Source organism: Heliangelus exortis, chromosome 5 (assembly GCF_036169615.1).
Source record: "Heliangelus exortis chromosome 5, bHelExo1.hap1, whole genome shotgun sequence".
Lineage (NCBI taxonomy): Eukaryota > Metazoa > Chordata > Aves > Apodiformes > Trochilidae > Heliangelus > Heliangelus exortis.
Window position 1 is genome coordinate 24,526,356 of NC_092426.1, and position 20,221 is coordinate 24,546,576.

The 20,221-nt window shown below is 44.1% G+C and overlaps 1 protein-coding gene across 3 annotated transcripts in view; it reads left to right on the forward strand.

The window, feature by feature from the left end:
- The window catches only part of NKX2-1 (NK2 homeobox 1), a 7,675-nt gene extending 6,224 nt beyond the window's left edge, over positions 1-1,451 (forward strand). For all 3 annotated transcript variants that reach the window (XM_071746108.1, XM_071746107.1, XM_071746110.1), the window contains one exon: positions 1-1,451. This exon is cut by the window's left edge and continues 114 nt beyond it. In XM_071746108.1, the coding sequence (XP_071602209.1) occupies positions 1-554 (554 nt within the window). In that variant the 3' untranslated portion in view covers positions 555-1,451.
- Positions 1,452-20,221: the final 18,770 nt, after the last annotated feature.

Consider the following 20,221-nt stretch of genomic DNA (forward strand, 5'->3'; position numbering starts at 1 on the left):
AACGGAGGGTCCTTTTTTCCCAGGCCCAGGTTTACGAGCTGGAAAGACGTTTCAAGCAGCAGAAATACCTCTCCGCCCCGGAGAGGGAACATTTAGCCAGCATGATACATCTCACCCCGACTCAGGTCAAAATCTGGTTCCAGAACCACCGCTACAAGATGAAACGCCAGGCCAAAGACAAGGCTGCGCAGCAGCAGATGCAACAGGAGAACGGCTCTTGCCAGCAGCAGCAGTCTCCCAGAAGGGTGGCGGTGCCAGTGCTTGTAAAGGATGGCAAACCCTGCCAAGCAGGCTCCAACACACCCACAGCAGCCATCCAGAGCCATCAGCAGCAGGCAGCTACAACGATCACAGTGGCTACCAATGGCAACAGCCTCGGACAGCATCAGAGCCACCAGACAAACAGTGCGGGGCAGTCTCCAGACATGGGACAGCACTCGGCCAGCCCTTCTCTGCAGAGCCAAGTCTCCAGCTTGTCTCACCTAAACTCTTCTACTTCTGACTATGGCACTGCCATGTCTTGCTCCACCTTGCTATACGGTAGGACCTGGTGAAAGGATTAAACAAAGAAAAAGGAAAAAAAAAAAAAGGAAAAAAAAAAGCAGATTTTCCCAGTCACACAAATCTCTGTCCTTTCCAAACTACTGGGAGTTTTTATTTTCTTTTTTTTTTTTCTTTCTTTCTTTTTTAAAGATTTTTTTTCCTTCCCCCTCTTTCCTCCCTCCGTCCCCCCCCTGCCTCCCCCCACGTTTTACTAAGTGTTTCTCCGAGGACCTCTAAGAGAGAGAGAGAGACTTTTTTTGTTCTGTTTGGTTATTATTCTTGATGGTTTTGGGTCTTTATTTTTTCATTTTTTTTCCCCAAGGTTGTTGTATGGGGTGTTAAAAAAAAAAATTCTGACTAATAACCACGGAACAGTCTGCAGAACAGGGACCATCGTTAGGTATGGTCCGAAGGCTTGGATTTCAAATGTACACTTTGCCAGCGTCTAGGACTTGCATGTAAATATAGAGATTTTGGGGGATGGGGTGGTTTTTCCCCAAAAGAACCGCATTCGCGTCACCCAGACACAAGAAGCAGCTTCCCCCTCCCCCGGTCTCCTCTCCCAGCCCCGCCGCCTGGGCCAGCGGATGGAGACGTGGAGTCATCAAAGGCTTGGCTTTTTTTTTCCTCCTTTACGTTTGATGTGAACCTGTAGCTGTATAATGCTGTCAAAAGTTGGACTAAACCCATAGTTTTTAGTAGTCTGTATATTTTGTTGTAAAAAGAAAAAAAAAATACAATCAACCAAACCAATCCCCACCTTTTTTATGGACACTGATCGCCCCGTCGTAAATCCTCTGGCAGTTTGTTATTTGCGCACGCCGCCTATTCCTGTTGTAACTTATGTAGATATTTGGCTTAAATATAGTTCCTAAGAAGCTTCTAATAAATTATACACATTACAAATATATTTTTTTTAATTTCCCTTTGGTTCCACCTCCTAACCTTCCCTTTCCCACATATTTATTTTTTTCTTTTTCTTGACTGAAAAACAGCCCGGGACACTGCCAAATCCTGAGAGGCCCCTGTCCCTCCCAGGACCCGGACTACGTTCCTAGAGGGGAGCAGAGCCAGGGAGTTAACGGGATATGGGGTCAGTCCTTCGCGTGCAGGAGTGACAAACTCGAGCGTGAAGGGACTGAGTCCAAATTCATTAGCATCGTTGTTGGAGGGGTGGGGGTGAGGGATGGAGGTGGGATGGGCGCGGGGCACCTCAGAGATTTCTTGCTAGAGAAAATGAAGTATTGCGGGAGTAAAAATTCAAATGCCAAAGGCACGGAAGGTAAAGAAGGTAAAAGTCTAACGTCACTAGAAAGAAATTAAGGGAAGTACGTGCTGACAGTGTAGAACATGTGGCCGGTTTAAAGAGCGTCCAGTTTTAATACCTTGTAACAAAAAAGAGAAAGATAATAATTTCTACCAGGTTTTCCTACGTACTTGTATTTTAAGGGAAGTACACTCACCTTATTTATAATAAAAATAAAAAAGATAGTTTATTGTGTACCACACGTAGTTTGAATTAACTTTCTTTATCAGAATGAATTTAATTTTCTCCATCCCACTCCTGCCACAGCGCACACATGCAATTCCTTCCGCACTCTTCTTTCTGCCTCATTGCAGGCTGCTGCCCAGTTCGACGCAGATTTGGTTTGGTTGTGAGTTCTGTTGTTTTGGTGGCTTTTGTTAGTTGGATTTGGTGTTTGGTTTGGTGTTTTTTGGTTTTGATTTTTTTTCCTGTAGTGATTTGGGAAGCTTGTAAAGGAGATGGAGAGAAAGTCCTTGTGCGTGCACGTGTGTGTGCGCATGGGTGCGCGGGGGGCGCGCTTGGCTGAGCCACCGCGGGGCGGTTGGTGGGAAGGTAAATATTATGGGTAATGCAAGGCAGTCAGATATTAACTTTGCTGTAAATATATAAAGCATACCAAGTTACCGAGTTACCAAGTTACGAAGCTCGCTTCGGACAAGCCCAAAATACGTGTAATTCGCTATCTTTCGGCTCTCAAATATCCCTTTTGTGAGAGTAACAAAATAAGAAGGCCCCGTTAGCATCTGGTGCTCTGTTGTTTTGTTTTTGTTTGTTTGTTTGAGTTGTTTGGGGTTTTTTTTTTGTTTTGTTTTGTTGGTTTTTTTTCCAGATGCCCTCAGATAAAACACGGAAGGGAACTGCAGTAATTAAAAGATCTCTGAATTACAGAGGTATTATGAAATGTTCATATATTTGAGGAGAAAGAAAGCAGCTTGCCCGGGATGGAAACAACCCAAGCTCCAGTTTAAGTGGCAGCTTTCGAAAGCTCCAGTCTTTTATTTGTACAAGATAGCCGGTGTTACTCAGGCACCGAGTGCTGGTTTGGATGGGAAAAAAAAAAGGGGAAATGCAGAGAAGAAGGGGAAAAAAAGATTATCGTGTTCTTTCTGTCTTCCCCCCCTTTATTTCTAGCTAGAGAACATCACGTGTGTCAACAGGAATTTCGAGACCTTTCATTCTCTATATTATGTCCTGTTTTATACAGCAACATTCTCAACTAATGCATTTCTTCTTTCTTTCTTTCTTTCTTTCTTTCTTTCTTTCTTTCTTTCTTTCTTTCTTTCTTTCTTTCTTTCTTTCTTTCTTTCTTTCTTTCTTTCTTTCTTTCTTTCTTTCTTTCTTTCTTTCTTTCTTTCTTCCTTTCTTTCTTTCTTTCTTTCTTTCTTTCTCTCTTTCTCTCTTTCTTTCTCTCTTTCTCTCTTTCTTTCTTTCTCTCTTTCTCTCTTTCTCTCTTTCTTTCTCTCTTTCTTTCTCTCTTTCTCTCTTTCTTTCTCTCTCTCTTTCTTTCTCTCTTTCTCTTTCTCTCTTTCTCTCTCTTTCTTTCTCTCTTTCTTTCTCTCTCTCTTTCTCTCTCTCTTTCTCTCTTTCTCTCTCTCTTTCTCTTTCTCTCTTTCTTTCTTTCTCTCTTTCTCTCTTTCTCTCTTTCTCTCTCTTCTTCTCTTGTCTTTCTTGTCTTTCTCCCTCTCTTTCTTTCTTGTCTTTCTTTTCTCTCCTTCTTCTTTCTTCTTTCTTTCTTTTCTTTCTCTCCTCCTCCTCTATGAAGAATGTTCGTTTCAGATCTATAACTTATGCTAAGCATGGCAGAGGGTGTACTGATGTTGTCTGGAGCTTAGTGCTGTTATTTCTGGTAAAAGAAGCAAGCGTTGGGAATTCCTGGTCCGTGGCACAGCCCTGCCAGCTCCCGCGGAGGGAGCGAGTGCAGGGTTAACTCTATGGATTTTTAAAATTAGGGTTAGTTTATCCCAGCGTTAATATACTACACCGTAGTTAAGTCGACATTTCTCCTTCAGATGTAATTAATGCTTGCATCCTTTCAAACACAGGAACGTTCAACAGTGAGGACCACTGAAAGGCACTAATACAGACGAGAAATACTATATTCCCCACCCCTAATATTGGAGTTAGCATGTTCGATAGACATCCAGCCAGTGACTTTCCATTATAGACATTCGGGGAAAATAAATGAATTTTATTGTGTCTCGACAACCTCATAAACACATATTTGGTGGTGGGTGTAATTACTGTAATGGATTATTATGTACACTGACTTATCTTTCTTAAACTAGATTTAGTTTCGATTAAATAAACTCGTTTCCACTTTGTCTGATGTCGGCTTAGTTTAAAGTCTGTTTACTTGTTCCACAGAAAGGTGAATTCATCTCTTTATTAAGCACTAGACACCGAGCAAACACAGTTCAAACTGTATTTACATATCAATCAGGAGAAATGCAAACAAACTGCTCTTTAACAATTTTATAGAGTTTTTTATGACATTGTGTTATTGTCTTTTATCATAAAATTCTTTGTATAAACCAGTTATGCCTTGATTGGGATGAAGATATTTCTTTGGCTGAGGGTGTAAATGCATTTTAATCTCCAGCGTCCCTCGAGAACATTCACGAGAACTTAGGCACTGTTTAGTTTTTCTAAATTAAAATGTGTGCCTCCGTCTCAACGCCTGCTTCTTCCAATAAGCTGATTTTCAGTCCCCCGGTAATCAGTGCAGAACTTGGATAATGGGATGGCGAAGGGGAGGGAGGGGGAGCCCAGCATGATTCAAATCTGAAATGATGGAAGAAATGCACGCTTCACAATAAAACGTCTCTGCTATGGACGTGAGATCCTGGGCACCCTGTATTTTGAGAGATAAAGGGATATAGTGAAGAAAGGCTATTTCTGTCCACTCCCCACTCCCTGGCACTGCCTGTAAATGTAGGAGAATCACATAGGGCATTTTTTCCTGCTGTAAATAGGAGTTCATGCTTGAGTGCCATGAAGTGTGCGTCTAGTGGCACAGCAGGCTGTGGAAAAAAAAAAAACAAAAAAAAAACACAACAAAAAAACAACCAAACAAAAAAAACCTAAACAAACCAACACATCCAAAAAGCCAACCACCACTACCACCGCCACCAAAACAATAGGAAAAGGCTTTTTATATTTGATGTTTCATATCGAGACAGGTTGTGGGGTGGATTTTTTGTTTTGTTTCACAGCAGCCTGTTAGCAAGAGGGATGCTCGGCAGGAATGGCTCCGAGGAGCCCGCGGTGCCGGGGCCTGCCCCGGGTGCTGCTGCTCCCCGGCAGCGGCTGACGGAGCAGCGCGGAGTTGTTACCATACCTACGGAAGGGTCGGGGGGTGGAGGATGGAGGGAGGAGGGGTAGAGGCAATGGAGAGCTGATCTAAAAGTATATTGCCTGCACCCCTGTTCAAAATGCAGTGTAAGGCCCTAAGACAGTGTTCAAAGTGCAGATTCCAAACAATGTAATCTGAGATAGCTCTGAGATGACACCAAGAGAAGTTGCCACCGCGAGCTGGGGGGGCGGGGGAGTTGCGGACAAAAAAAAAAAAAAAAAAAAAAAAAAAGTATTTTAGGAGTTTTGTGGAGAAGCGCAGGTAGAGGGGCCTCGCCGGGAAGGCAGCCCCAGTCCAACTTGACGTGACGGCTGCTTTTACAAAGAGGACCTAGAGGTAAAGACTGAGTGACTTCTGAAGAATTTCAGTTCTTTCACGGCCGTGTCGGGAACAAAGCTGATAAATTTAATTTTTTTTTTTCTGTCCGACCCGCTGTTCATCTTATGATCCTATCCGGGGTGGTGGTGGGGTAAGCACCTCCAAAGTCTAAGTTAATGGTAATATTACTATACGTATCAAATGTGTACATAGATCTAGAGATCTGATCCAGTACGGCTGTTCCTATGATACAGAAAGATTATCGTCTCTGACAAAGTTGTGAATAAGACGAAATGACTTTTTTTTTTTTTTTTTTTTTTTTTTTTCTGGCTGCAAGTTCATTAGGGAACAGGTAAGGTCAAAGTTTTCTATATCCTATGTCTTTCTCTCGAAGGCGTCTGGTCAGCTATATAAATAATATATTGAATAAGATATATTGATGTAAAAATGAGCTGAAATTCTTTGTGGTGCTTGAAAAAAACCTTGCTATTCAGAAAATTACTTGAGAAACCTAGAGATTAAAACATTAACTATGATATTTAATCTTCAATGTAGAGGTTTTTGTTAAGGGCTAGGGGAGGGGAAAGAAGAAAATTGGTATTTTATTTCTTTTTTTTTTAACAATGACAGACATTGAGAAGCAGACATTTACAAATGGCCGAATGCGTTACCTACGAAAAGCAGTAGTAATCCACTGTCCTGAGATGACGTATAGAAATGGAAGAAAAGTTAAAACTATGTATTCTAAAATATTTACCCAGTCACTCGTGTCTGTTTTTACTGGCTAGTTTCATATCTCACGCTAATAACTAAAGCTGAATACGATGGCTGCTGTTTTATGAGTTGTATTTCTATTCGTTAAACACAGTAGGACTTGCCAAGTAATTTTAAATAAGTTTGCAGGTTGTGATTCTTTAGCAAGTGAATGTACATAGATTATTTTAGCGAACATGTACTACTTATTTCATTAATTCGATGAGAACTGCCCAGATCAGAGTAGCGCTCCTTAAAGAGTACAGGATAAGAATAAAGCACATGTACACATGAAGTTGGGATATTGGGGGGGGGCTTTGTTTGTTTTGTTTTTTTGTTGTTTTGGTTGGTTGTGTTTTGTTTATCTGTTTCTTTGGTAAGAAAGAAACTGTCTATTCGGTTGTTTTAGTTTTGTTTTATTGGTTTGGTGTGTGTGTGTGTGTGTGGGGGTGTTGGTTTTTTATCTGTTGGTTTTGGTGGGGTTTTTGTTTGTGGTTTTTTGGGGGGTTGTTTTGGTTTTTTTTTCCTTTTAAGGATAATTCCAGTGCTTAGAAAACTAAGCAAGGTATGAGATAATCACTTCCGTCTGTTCTGGTAGATCTCACCAGTGTCCCTCTTCTCGATCAAATAAGTTTGAGCAAGTAGTAGCGTTCTAGAAGGTGACAAAATTACATACACCTGGAATCTTGGAGGGACCAGACTTTACTTTTTTTTTTTTTTTTTTTTTTTTTTTTGCTTGATATCAAAGGTGTTACTGAAGTGGATGAGTTCATTTCAGTGTGTTACTGACCTAATAATGTGACTCTTAGACATGTTTCTTTTGGAGTTTTCTCGGTGCTTTCGTTCCTTAAACTTTTTGTTGTCGGTTCTGCTGTTTCTCAGAGGAGCTCTTAAAAATATTATCTTTTTCTTGAGCACCTTCTTGGTCTGGACTTTAGCTCTTAACCTTCGTGTTACTTCAGAAACGCAGTTGCTCCAGTCAAATAGAGTGCACGAAGATCCCCATTCCCTGCACCTCTCTCTGCATTAGTTCACCGAAGAGGAAAAAAACACAAGCGCATGATCGACGTGGAGAGTTTAGTCCGTGTATGTTCGTCTGTCTGCGAATTATACCTACAGATGTGTGTAGCTGCTAGTGTAGGAATGGGAAAACTCTTACTTTGAAAGAAGCATTGTCAGCCGGCCTGTGCAACCGCTCTTCTCTTTATTTTACACCTAGGAAATCCTCCCGTAACACGCCGTCTTTGCCCACCCAAGGCTATCCCGGTGGGTCGGGACAGCGTCAGGGGCCGGTCCCGTAGCGCTGCCTGCCCGAGCTCCCTGCCAGCCGCGACGCAGACCCCAGCGGGGCGCCCCTTGCGCCTGCCCAAAAGCTTCGACACCGCCCGAAGTTGCCGCCGGTGCTGAGGTGGCACTTCTCCATCCAGGAGATGGGGCCTTATCCCGCGGGAACATGGAGCAGCCCCGCAAAACTCCCCTTATCTTGCTCGGGTTTTGTTTGCTTGTTTGTTTGTTTAATTCCAGTTAACAGGCTCTGCCTGCACTGCCAGGATGCCAGGCTGCATGTCTTGCCAGGCAGATCCCGCTGTGCGCACCGACCGCCTCTCTCGTCCTTGGCACAAGGGGAGATGCCCAAGCGGGAGGGCTGCAAACGCCGGGCCAGGAACCCCTTTGACTTTCGTCCAAATGCTGCTCCCAAACGCTCTGACAAGGTGTTGACCGCCTATGGCGTCTTGCCATAGGTAGGGAGAGTTGCATGGGGCTCCGGGACCCAGTACTGCCCCTTCACTGCAACACACACCACACTTGCTTAGCGGCGTAATGACAGGGATGTGCGTGGTACGTCCGCGGTAACTCAAAAAAGATCGAGGACGGGATGCGGCTGGATGAATTAGCGGATGAATTAGCTAAGGTACTGTGCAAGTGCGGGGAAAGACGGAGGACAGATCCCATCACTGGCATTTTCTGCGCTGTCAGATGTTTCCCGTGCAGCCACTGTCGCGGAAGCCAGCTGGGCGGTACCGGGCCGCCCTCCCCTCGCCGTGCCCGGCACAGCAGTGGGCCCCAGCCCCTGCCTGCCCAGCCGCGGGACTCCCAGCGCTTCTCCAGGCACCCAGGACTGGGCACCCCGACTCCCTCCCAGTTCGGGTTTCGTTTGGTTGGTTTATCTGGGGCGAGAGCAACCCCCGAGGAAGCACTCGAGAAAGTTTGGGCATGCTCGTCCCCAGAGGCGGCGGGATGGCGGGGGGTGGTAGCAGGACAGCCTGGGCTGTGTGTGCAGGGCCGGGGCTGCCCCCTCTCTTTGGCGGGCGCGGCGGGGGAACCCCGCTCGCTACCGATGATTTCTCTCTTCCTCGGGCGCGGAGAGCTGCCACATTTCTGTCCAGTGCAGATCTCCCTTTTCTCTCCTGGATTTTAAATTACTCTTATGAATTTGAATGGAATATTCTTTGGAAGATATGACTGAGTTTAAAGCTCTCATTACATATCAGTAGACGGAACCTTTTCAGGGAGGTTGTCATCATTCTTCAGTGTGTCAGCAATAGCTGTTGCTCCCTGGTTCCGTACAGATTCACAGACTGCCTATCAATAGTGACTCACGAAGCGGAACCCAGACGTGGGAACCGTGCTGTCCGTGGGGCTCGGGAGGGTGCCGGTGGATCGTGTATTTTGTGCCCGTTGCCAGGGGGAGGCTGTGTGAGACAGTGGCGGGACAATGGGACACGCCATGCTGGGGTGACAGTGGCAGGGGCGAGGAGCCGTCGTACCGTGGGACCTCGGGCAGGACGTGGGCTGTGCACGGAGTGGGCTCCGCCGTGGTGGCTGAAGGTGTATGCGCAGGGATGGAGGTGCGGAGGAGAGTGTGTGTGTGTGTATGTGTATCTGTGTGTGTGTGAGTGTGTAGCGGGGGATGGGGTGTTTGTATGTCATCGCCCTTCCACAATGGCAGTGTAATTATCTAGCTGAAACATTCTCAAATGGCAAAAAGTTGCAAAATAGATCGACCTCCCTGAGATGAGAAGGAGCCAGTTTCAGAGCTATGCAACCATCATGCTTTTTTTCAATACATTTTAAACAAGAGGATCTAGCGAGTGATTCCGATTCAATACACATAATCAGTTTGGAAGTCCTATTTCCATTTGAAAACATGCCTATTTGCAATCATGAGGGCCGGACATGCTGGAAGATACAGGACGCATTCAGAGTAGGTGGTAGGTGAGAGAATCTACAGACGAGCACCAAATATTTTCTTCTCACTGCAGACCTTTTACATGATGTTTTGATCATGATTTATTTTTAATCCAATACTGTCTTTGAAAATATGACTAATTGCTTTAGAAAAGGAGAGTTTTGGCCTACAGCGAGACTCCCCGTTGGGGAAAAAAAAACCAACCACCAAGAAAATAATAGTGACTGGAAAAGCATGTTGATTGTCCTATCAGTCTCTCAGGGCTAACAGTCATTAATCAAGAATACATCGGGTAAATGATTCTATAGAAAATGGTAACTTGTTTTTTGAAACAAGGTTTGGAAGAAGGACAGTTGCACGGGGTTACAAAGAGAAGCTAGAGCCCGCCGAGCCCGGAGCCTGGCAGCAAAGCCAGCCCTGCTCCGAAGCAGCTCCATCCGCCTGGGCCAGCCCGCGTTCCCCGCCTGCAGGTGCCGCAGCAATCCGGACTCCCCGCGTTCCTGTTCCCCGAGAGCCGTATCATGTCCTGCTGAAAGTCTGGGGGACAGGATGAACAAAAGCCAGAACTCAGAGCCTTGGGGGAGAGGGGGTGATTTGATCTCAGAGAGGGCAGACTCCCCCTCTTGACTCGCCCCCCGCAGCAATCCCTGCTCCAAATAGGGACCGCAGTTCCCCGCCTCTGCTTTCTCTGAAGCATTTTTCTTATTCCTCAAGTGCCCAAAGCCAAGAGAAAGCCAGGAGGCCCTACGCGTCCTTCATCGTAATCATCCCATAGGAAAGGAGCGGTCAGGGAAGTTGAGGCTCTCCTGCGCGCGTAACCAATAGCGAAATAAAGGTTCTCCCAACATCACACATCGCACATTAATTGGCATTTCCGATTTCCCTCATTTACTTGTTTATATGACTGTGCGCGCCGCTGACAGCGCGCTGTGGCTTGCAGGCAGCCTCCCAGCCCCGGTCCCAGCCCTCCACCCTGTTTTGTCCTCGCATTTTGAAAGCAGACACTTGCTTCTTGCAGCTCAATATCGTGGCCCGTCCCAGTCACAGCAGCCCCGATTTTCCCGGCTCCCACCCTCCGCCACACTGTTTTATTCTCTTCCACTTAAGAGGGCCATATCAGCTCTCGGGAAGGGGGTTGAGGGATGTGTGTGTAAATAAATAATTATTTTAGTAAATAAGGCATTGCAGAAAGCCGAATTAGTTCTGTCAGAAGTACGAACTGTTGTGACTGACTAGCAAACTGCACGCACAACGAAGAGCATGGCAGGTGGGTTTGTGCCCCGTCCTCCCCGGCAGTGTTTGGGAGTTTCTGCCCGCAAGCCTCGGAGAGCATCTCCCGCCGCTCTCCCCCTTCCTGGCTCCACGGGAAAGTTAGCTCCGGGCAGAGCTCAGGGTCCCCCCTGCTCCCCTATCCCCTTGCCCCTGCTCCGCTCCCCACGGTTGGCACTTCCGTGTCCCGCCGTGTGCCCCCCAGCTCCCCTCCTCCAACTCCCCCTTTCCCTCCAAGAGAGAGAAGGGAAACTTCTAGTTGGGATTTGTACCTTGCTCCCCCCCCACGCCTCCAAGGAAGGTCCTCGCACTTCTCCCTCGAGCAAGCTAATTAGGTTTGACCCCTAATTAGGGCTTGGCCCAGACGAGGCCAGGTGCAAGAGGCCCCAGAAGCCTGCGTTTCATACTTTGAAGCGTTTCCTCCTCACAGGGGTACCAATGTGTGCACCTCAACCCCCCTAAAAAAAAAAAAAAAAAAGTGAGCTCTGATCGCTCGTGGGACCTTTCTCATGTTCAGCAGGAGAACATGAGGAGGAGGATCAGCCGAGGATCTCTCACACTCAGGAAGCAAATTTCCGGGGGTGACTGGACACTTTCTAGATGGAAGGAAGGAAAGGGCCCTTCAAGCCGGCGGGAGAGGGCTGCCGGCAGGGTGGCAGGTCCTGACCCACCTGTGCCCCGCAGCAGCCTGAACCGCTTGGCGGGATGTGATGCACTCAATGTGCAGAACGAGAGTTTCGCGGTGGCAGCTGCTTCCGCGGGAGAGCAGCTTTCCTCCAGCCCAGCTGCTGGAGCCGATTCTCCCACGAAGATGACGGGGTGGGTAGGTGGGCACGGGGGCGAAAAAGGAGGAAGAAAGGGGACTTGTTCCTCTTTCAAAAAGTTATTTCCCAGAGACATCCATCCCAATGGATTTATTCATATTAGTTGTCCTACCGAAATCTACATAAACTCATGGTAAAAGGAGCAGTTTTTGGCCTCGTGTGCTTTTCCTCCCTCCTCAACCCACGCTGGTTCGTGGTTTGTTCACTCCTCTGGTTCGTGCCTAATTTCTCAACGCTTGAGAAAAAACACCCAAGTGCTCCCAGCAGACTAAGGAAAGGACTCCGATCCGAATTTCTATTTGCATAACCCTAAAGGACAGCTTATTTATTTGGTGTGTGTGTCACCGAGATACGGAGATACATTATGTGCTTGTTGTGGAGGGTAAAATCTTTACCCACAGCGGTAACACAGCCCCGAACCAGAAACATTCATGTCACCCTCAGGAACATTATCTGTTCTCCCATACAGACCTAAGTTCCCCTCGTTATTTAAGAACACGACTGACCACTACCACCCGCCGCCACGCCGCACTTCGGTACCCCCGATGCATATTGCACTAGCAGAAAACTTGCAGTCCACCAACAAGTGACAGTTATCAGTTATTTTCAAGGGAGAAAGAAAGGGTCTGATTCCTATTTAACCTAATCGGCGCCTTCCAAGTGGGAGACCGCAGGACCGCGACCTCATTTACTTATATCATTGGGCCACAGGCTGTGTGCCCAGAGCCTGCCCCGCGCAAAAGGAACAGGCGAATATTCTACGAACAAGAGTGACCTAACAGTTAGTGTTGAGACAAATGCGCGTGTATCCGCTGAGTTAATACAGATTTACTGCAAAAGCGTCATGTATGCGTACACGTTAAGGTGTGCGTGCATGTGTGTTTGAATGAGTGTGTTCGTGTAGAAAAGTGACGACTTTTGTGTGAATTATTCAAATGCATAATAGAGAGCCTTACTAAATCAGGGTGAGATTTGCTGAGAAATAAAGGTAATTCAGTATATAGCCAATGAGGGAAAAAAAAACCCCTAACCTCATTAAAAACAAAATTTACCAGAGTATCCTGGAAAAAGCTGGCTATTTCTGTGAATCGTTAGACGATGCACAGACAGACTTTTAATTCCTCTTTATTTATATATTCGTTTCATTTAAATATTCACTCTTGGACACTGTTCCAACCATTAATGGGATGGAGATATTTCAGGGTATTCTGACAGGATACTGACCGCTGTTCTGAGGTTTGTGCACGTGTTTTTAAATGAGGGATCCCGGGAAAAAAAAATAAAGCGAAGCTACCGCAGTAAAAATTACTATCATTAAAAAAAAAAATAATTCTGTTGCTAAAGAAAAAAGGGCTGGACAATTCTTTTACTCAATGAATACAAACTAAATACCAAACCATCTTTAGTAATAAAGAAAAGCAGATGATGGATTTTATGGAATATTTCACATACAAAAATTATTATGCCTTTTATATGTACTTGTCCTTAACCTTTAAAAGCAACTGCTGTAAATACAAGATCCGTACTTTCTCTAATAGATTTTACTAGGAGCTGGTGACAGAGAACTGATTTCTTTTCTATTAGGCTTTAGTACATCTTTGTTGAAGGCATGCAGAATGACCAGGGATTAGATTTGCATCTCTTAGACTCCCTGTGTGGTCTTTGTAAGAAGCTTGTAACTGTTAAAAATGACTTGTTAGGAAGCGTGTGGGCTCTCATCTCTTTGCTTTTGACAGAATGATTGTGAAATTCAGATTGTTCTTATAGGCTTTAGCCTGCAGATTCCACCTGAACCTTAAGCAATTAGAGCCTAATCTCAGTGCAATCATATTTGAGTTAGGATTTGTTGCACTTTGTTTACTTCAATTAAAAAGCTACGGAATATTTCGGAGAAGTTTTTAAGCGATATTCTCGAAGCATTAGCGATTTTTTTCAAACCCTGAATGTTATCCTCACCGCCCCATTGCTCGGCGGTTTGGAGTGCAAAGCACTCCTCGAGTTCCGCGGGCGGAACTGAAGAGGAAACAGCAGGAAAGAAAAAACAAGCTGAAATTCCTTGCGATGTGGAGGGGAGATGATCCCTGAATCCCTTTCCCTCCGGAGCCGGCGGGAGCAGCGGCATGCCCCGGGGCCGCACCCCCTCTGCTTACGAGAGCCCAAATCTCCGGGCGGGCTGGGAGATGAAATTATCGCCGGGATTGGGCCTGGGGTTTGTCGATCCTCAGGCCATTGCGGTGTTGGTCGTCGGAGCTTGCGGGAGCCTGGGGTCGGTTTGCTGACAAGGAGAGGCTCTAATTGCCCACCTCCAACCCCCGCGGCTGGGGCACGCTTGCACTTCCACCACCGGGCAGCTTCAAGACATCGCCCGTGTAAACAGCTTCCCAAAAAAACATGCCAAAACGACCACCTAACCATGCCACCTGCCTGTAGTTGTCCGATAGTTCTAAATATAGTGCGCAATATGGTGAAATGGGAAAAAGATATACTCAGAGGGGTTCCTTTCTCGCTCGGACGACAAGTTTCTATTTGTTCTCAGGTTTCACACGGTCGGCTTAAGGATGCTTTTTACTACTGACATTCACATAATTAAGGTTTTCAAGTGTCATCCTCTCACATCAAAACTATTTTCTTCAAATGCTTCCTCTTTTTTTTTCCCTCTCTATTAATTTTCTCTTATTTTCGTTGTGTTTGGAGTTTTTTGTTTTGTTTTGTTTTTTCCCCTTTCCCCAGTCATTAGGACTTTTCAGAAAGTCTTTACCAAGTCTCTGTGAATCAAACCCAAAACTTCCCAAAACGCTTTTAATTTAGGGGAATTCCACTAAAACTCTGGGGACTTTTTCTCACGCTTTGAGACATTTGCCATTGGTATTCTTTGGTCGGGGCCCGATCCTGTTCCCAGTGAAGTTAGGAGGCGAGACCTCCTCCGGCTCTCAGCAGAATAGGATCAAGCCCTTCCATGCTAATAGAGGTTTAATAGCATCACCACATGCCCATCAACCACCATTATAACCTTGACCCGGTCAGGTGCAATGATATTACTCCTCCTGAAGTTATCTTGCATTTCCTTGGTGACAGCAAACAGCTCTTTATCACCTCTCAACCCACAATAACCCACGGGCAGTGATACCAATAACCCACTGCTCTTTTGTCATTATTTCCCTCGGAAATCTACTCTAGTAAGTTGTAAGACTAAAATCAAACCAAACCAACAAAGATATTAATACTATTTGCATATTTTAGCCCCATCAGCCTGAACTGCTCAGAACGTTTCAGCCCGACGGTGACTACCGAACTAAAAAATCACGTTTTTAGAAGTGCGTTGGTTACTCCCTGAGCAGTCTCTGTCCTGCTGCTCAATGTGGAAGTGGGCGCTGGACTGCAACATCAAGAACTCCTGAGTGTGTCCTGCTCCACAGCTTTGCTGCTGGGCTTCCTCTGACCTGAAAACTTCTTTACAGGGAGTGTGTTGTAGTAGTCCAACATTATCCCTTTAAAAACTTGCTTTAACGGCTAGGAGGCTTTTTTTTTTTTTTTTTTTTTTTTTTTTTTTTCCCTTTTTTTCTCAGATTTACGGAAACAACAGCTTTGTGGGTGTTTTGAAATGTCATATTTTTCTCAGTTCTGCCATGATTTACTATTTCTTTTCCTTTCACTTCATAACCACAGGCATAACATGCCCTTACAAAAATTAAGTTTTATCATGGTATGTCTCAATTTCTGCAAAACAAGTTGCTCTTCAGACCTTCTCTATATTGTGGAAGTACATTCACCAAATAATCGTTGCTCTAAGAAAATAAATAGTAAAATTCAAGAGTATTATCTTCAGAAGATAGGATGCACCAAATCAACTGATTTTAATGTTAAAAAAATATTTCTTATTAAAATGGTGCCATGCAGGCAAGCATGATCTCTTCCTGCATTCTGAAAGAATAGGCAATTCTTCATGACTCAGAAGGCTTTATTAAAGATGAAAGCAGCTCATTCCACAACTTAATCTTTTTTAAATCAAGCTTGAACAGCACTGAATGACTGATGGAATTACAGTATTTTGGGGCATACAAGCCCAAGAGTTACCTAGTATCTCTACTGTTCCTGCTTTTCCCTGGATTGTAGCACCTGTCATTGTGTGTATGTGGGATATCCACAGAAAACAGAAGGCAGAAACAGCTGAACTGCAGGCAAAGTTAATACAGCAAAGATTCTACTTTGATAAAAGAAACTGAAACAGTACTATTCTTGCTTGAGACAGAACCAGGGACCAGCAAAGTATTAAAGGACTGACTAAAGGTAAGAGGCAGAGCTGATACTTTTCTCAACATACTGGTAAATCCATGCATCTACTGAAAAATGCTTATAGGCAAGTAAAACGAAACCAAACCAACCAAACAAGAATTTCCTTCTAGAATTATCTCACACCAGACTAGGATAATGGAGGACCTTCCCTAAGAATGGAGAGCAAGAATGAAGAAACAAGACAGATCAATGCTAACATGTGCAAAACTCTGCAAAAACAGTGTGGAAGATAAGAACAATAATCCTGTTCTCCAAAGACTCCTTATCCAGTCCTTATTAGAAACAGAAGGTAGTTGATCAGACTGGATGCAAGTGAGCTCAGTTCACAGTCTATTTGGATGATTTGGGCAGCCCACTGTCACTTAGAAAGGACAGGTTTTCCTGCACAGTAATACAAGTTCCATGCTGATATCAAGGAGAGAGCAAAGGGGTTATGGGTGATAAGGCTCTGAATTATGCTAAAAGGGACACCAGAAGGTTCTTTTGATATGAAAACTGAAAGATAACCTGCAACAAATACCTTCCTAGGTTGCAGAGAAGGTCTTTTCCAGCTAGAGAATGAATGGACTCAGCATTACCAAATTAAGGTCTGTGTGATTGAGATAGGGCTTCAAAACATCAAAAATGGCCTTGTCTGTCTTATGATTAAATTAATGGGAAAGCTTTCTTGTGAAAAATTACACCATTCCTCGAGTATTTTAGGGAAGCTCCAGTCACAGAAACCTGCAACAAAGCTGCACACCAAACAGCACAGGATTGAGGTTTCTTCGGTTTGTTTTGGGTTTTTTGTATTTTGTAGGTCTCTACAATTCTCTGTGTTACAAGTATCTTTCACTGAAGAAGTCAAATGATGAATTTTGCTGCTTCTTTTTGACAGGGCTCCTGCCACTTGGACAGATCTGATGATCTACAGTAAAACCTTATCTGTCTAGCACTAACTTATAGATTCAGTGCACTGGGATTTCTTATGCCTCAGTGAGGGATTTGTCTGTAGAAAGGAAGAACTCAGTGATAAAAGCATTTCAGTATTTTTCCCTTTTTCTCTTATCTAGCAATTTAATTAAGTCAAACCTAGATCTCAAGACTGCTTCACAAGACATAAACAGCAGAGCAATCATGTCCTCTAGCAATACAAATAATGGAAACACATTATTCGTAATCCTTGACTTTCCAATATGCAACATTTATTGTTGATTGTTTTAATGTAATATGCTTAAACATTGAACTGAGTCTGGTTTTCTGCATTTTTTAGTAGAAAAAAAGCTTTGGTCACAACTTGAAATTTTGCAAATACTGTGAAAGGCAGGTGCCTCTAAAGAGGACAACAAATTTCAAACATGTCTTTGCAGTCAAATTCCTTTTGGGTGTGTTGTCTCACCCAGGCAAGCCTAGTTCAAGATAGCCAAGAAAATGAGTGAGTGATCTACTGTCTGCTTTGCAAAAAAAAAAAGAAAAAAAAAAAAAAAAAAAGAACTTGCACTGTAATACATGCTAGCTAGTCCGAACTGAGAAGAGGAATTATGAAAGGAAGATGGCATATTCTGGAACTGCTCTGCCGAGACTCCTTCACAAGCTGATATGAGGAAAACTTCTGCCACTCATTTCCAGTAACAAGCTGCAGTATTAAATAACAGGTTCTGTTGGGTAAAGCCCATGAGAATGTGTGAAGAAATCGTAGCTTAGACAAAAATCGCGATACTACTGCAGGTATAGGAAAGAAATGGAAATGATTCAGAAGTTCACAGATACTAAAACATTACTCATTGTACTCATTGTCCCTCCCTTCCTGAGCTCTTAAACAGGCAGGCTCCACAGGGCAACTCTCTTTGTGGTGTTACATTAAAGTTAGGATTGACCTTTCTCACAGTCATGTACTTCCAATGCAGTTTCTAATGCAACATTTTTTCCAGAAGCTGCAAGGAGGGGGGGATCTGCAGAAGTCAGTTGGCAAAGTTTCCTGTTGACTCAGTAAGCAATGCTGCAAGACACAATGATCTGCTCTTATTTCTAATATCCTCATTGCTGCTATTATCTTAGTTTAGAGCATGAACTATCCATCACTATTTTGACCAGTACAAATGCTATCCTAAATAGTTAATATGTCCCCTGAAGAAAAAGGTGCACATTTTTTTATTAATTTTTTGGTGGTGTTAAGAACTAACATCTGCTTGTTTAATTCACATTAAGACTGGAAACAAAAACCTGTGCCACAATCCAAACTCTTTTCTCTCCTTACATAATGTTCATAGGAATGTATCAGTTTTTAATTTACTGCAAATACAACCAGTACCTTCTATTTTGTACTGTCTTATGCACTCTATTTCTACCCCAATCCAAAAGTGACATTTTAGGTATATTTACTTAAGGACTATGAGAGAATTTTCCAGCATATGAAATCAATGAAGTGTGTTATTCTAAGACAGTAGCAAAGAGGTTGGAATGACACAGTCACAGTCTACATGTAACTAAGGAAAGATTTCCTATACTAGATGTCTTTCTTAATTTAGTAGGGGGAAAAAAAAGATGAAAGATGAGGCTAGGCAAAGTCCAGCTGAAATAAGGTGCAAACATTCAATACTGAAGGTGTTAAGAGTGGTTTGAAAGATCCTCTATCACTTTAACTCAAAGGTGTATGTCTTTCTGAAGCACTGACAGAACCCTGATATAGAAATTTCTGGGTAACATATGGTGGCCTGCTGTGTGCAGGCAGTAAGACACTAGATACATACTGGCCCCTTCTCATCTCTAATTTCTGTTACTCTTAAGAATCCTAGACCAAAGCTTTGTCCTTGCAGGAACTCAATACTCTCCTGTTCAGAAAAGGTATTACCTTGGTCTTGGAGATCAAGAATATTGACCTCTGAATTACAAAGTTAATACTGGTAACCTGAGATCTGCATTTATGTTATACCCAACTTGAATTCCATATACGGAGAAATCAGAAAAGCTTTTACTCTCAGACAACTCTGAACAGTGAATAGGAACAAATACTTCTGTCCCTATGTTAATGCTCAATATACATGGGGGCACTGCTTCTCTTTGCTTATCGTGTCACCCATCACATGCATAGTGTCAACAAGCCAGGGAATCGATTCCCAGCCACATCCCTTCCCAGGGAGAAGCATTACTTTCTCACCTCAGCGTGTTCTATCGACAAGCTCATCATTACCAGCCACCTCTATTTCACAGCATATGAAATCCTGATGCCCTTCCAGTCACAGGAACAAAACAGCCCAAATCTGCCATCACACAGGCACACGAAGACACTGAAACCCTAATTGCAATAGAAAGGTCCACACTAAAAAAGACCATAAATCCATAGTGCCTGCTATAATCAGCTGTTACAGGGCTCCAGTACTCAGCCTGCAAATAAATTCCCTGACGGTCTTGGTCTATCTAGAGAAAGCATGATGGAAACACAAGGCAACTCATCTTTCACAGGCTCTATGCAAGATAGTTAGTCTGGGCTTTTTCAGTATGTGACCCAAGAAGGAGAGGCCTCCAGAGAGCTTTCTTGTCTTATTGGTAAAATTAATACTTCTCTTGCTCACTGCCATAGCTGCCCCACTGTTCTGCTTCTTATGTATCTTATTGTTTTTCAATCTAGGTGTTTGTGCATGGAAGGAGGGAGGGAGAGAGCACAGGAGTCAGCTCTGCTGTCAATGCCTGGTAGTCTACCAGGAGCCAACTGGGGCTGAAAATGAGCCTGTCAAGGTTTAACGCTGGGCCAGCAACTAAATGAATGACAGATGCTCTCTATTAACCCCTCTCCCTTTCCAGAAAAAGGAAAGAGAATAAGGGAGAGACAGATGTACAGATTGGAAGCTAAGCTACACAGCTTTAGTGAAACAGTAACGATGAAAAAGAAAAAATGAAATATGTACAAATATATATACAAATATATACAAAACCACTATTGCACTCCCCTCCAATAACTCTCACTGCCACCACCAAGACTGCAGGGCAGACCCTGGGAAAGTCTGGGACTAGACTCCCGGAGTCAGCAGCAAATGGGAGTTGGATGCAGGAACACAAAAATCAAGATAAAAGACAGACAAATGGACGGAGTACTCCCAGCATGCCCACCATGGGAGAACTTCACCCTTGTGACCCCTCAGATTTACACTGAGAATGACACGTATGGGACTGAATACTTCATTTGATCAATTTTTGTCACCTGTCTGGTCTGCTCCTCACCACAGGAGGGTCGCAGGGGTAACCTCTTTACTCCTTTTTGTTTCTGGAGCTCAAGAAATTTAGCAGAATCAAGCAGTGGCCTTGGTTCTGGATACCATTCTCCTGCAGTAACTATAAACATCAAGAGTTATCAGTCCTAGCAGCAGACACTGACTGGAAGATATACTGTTAATTTC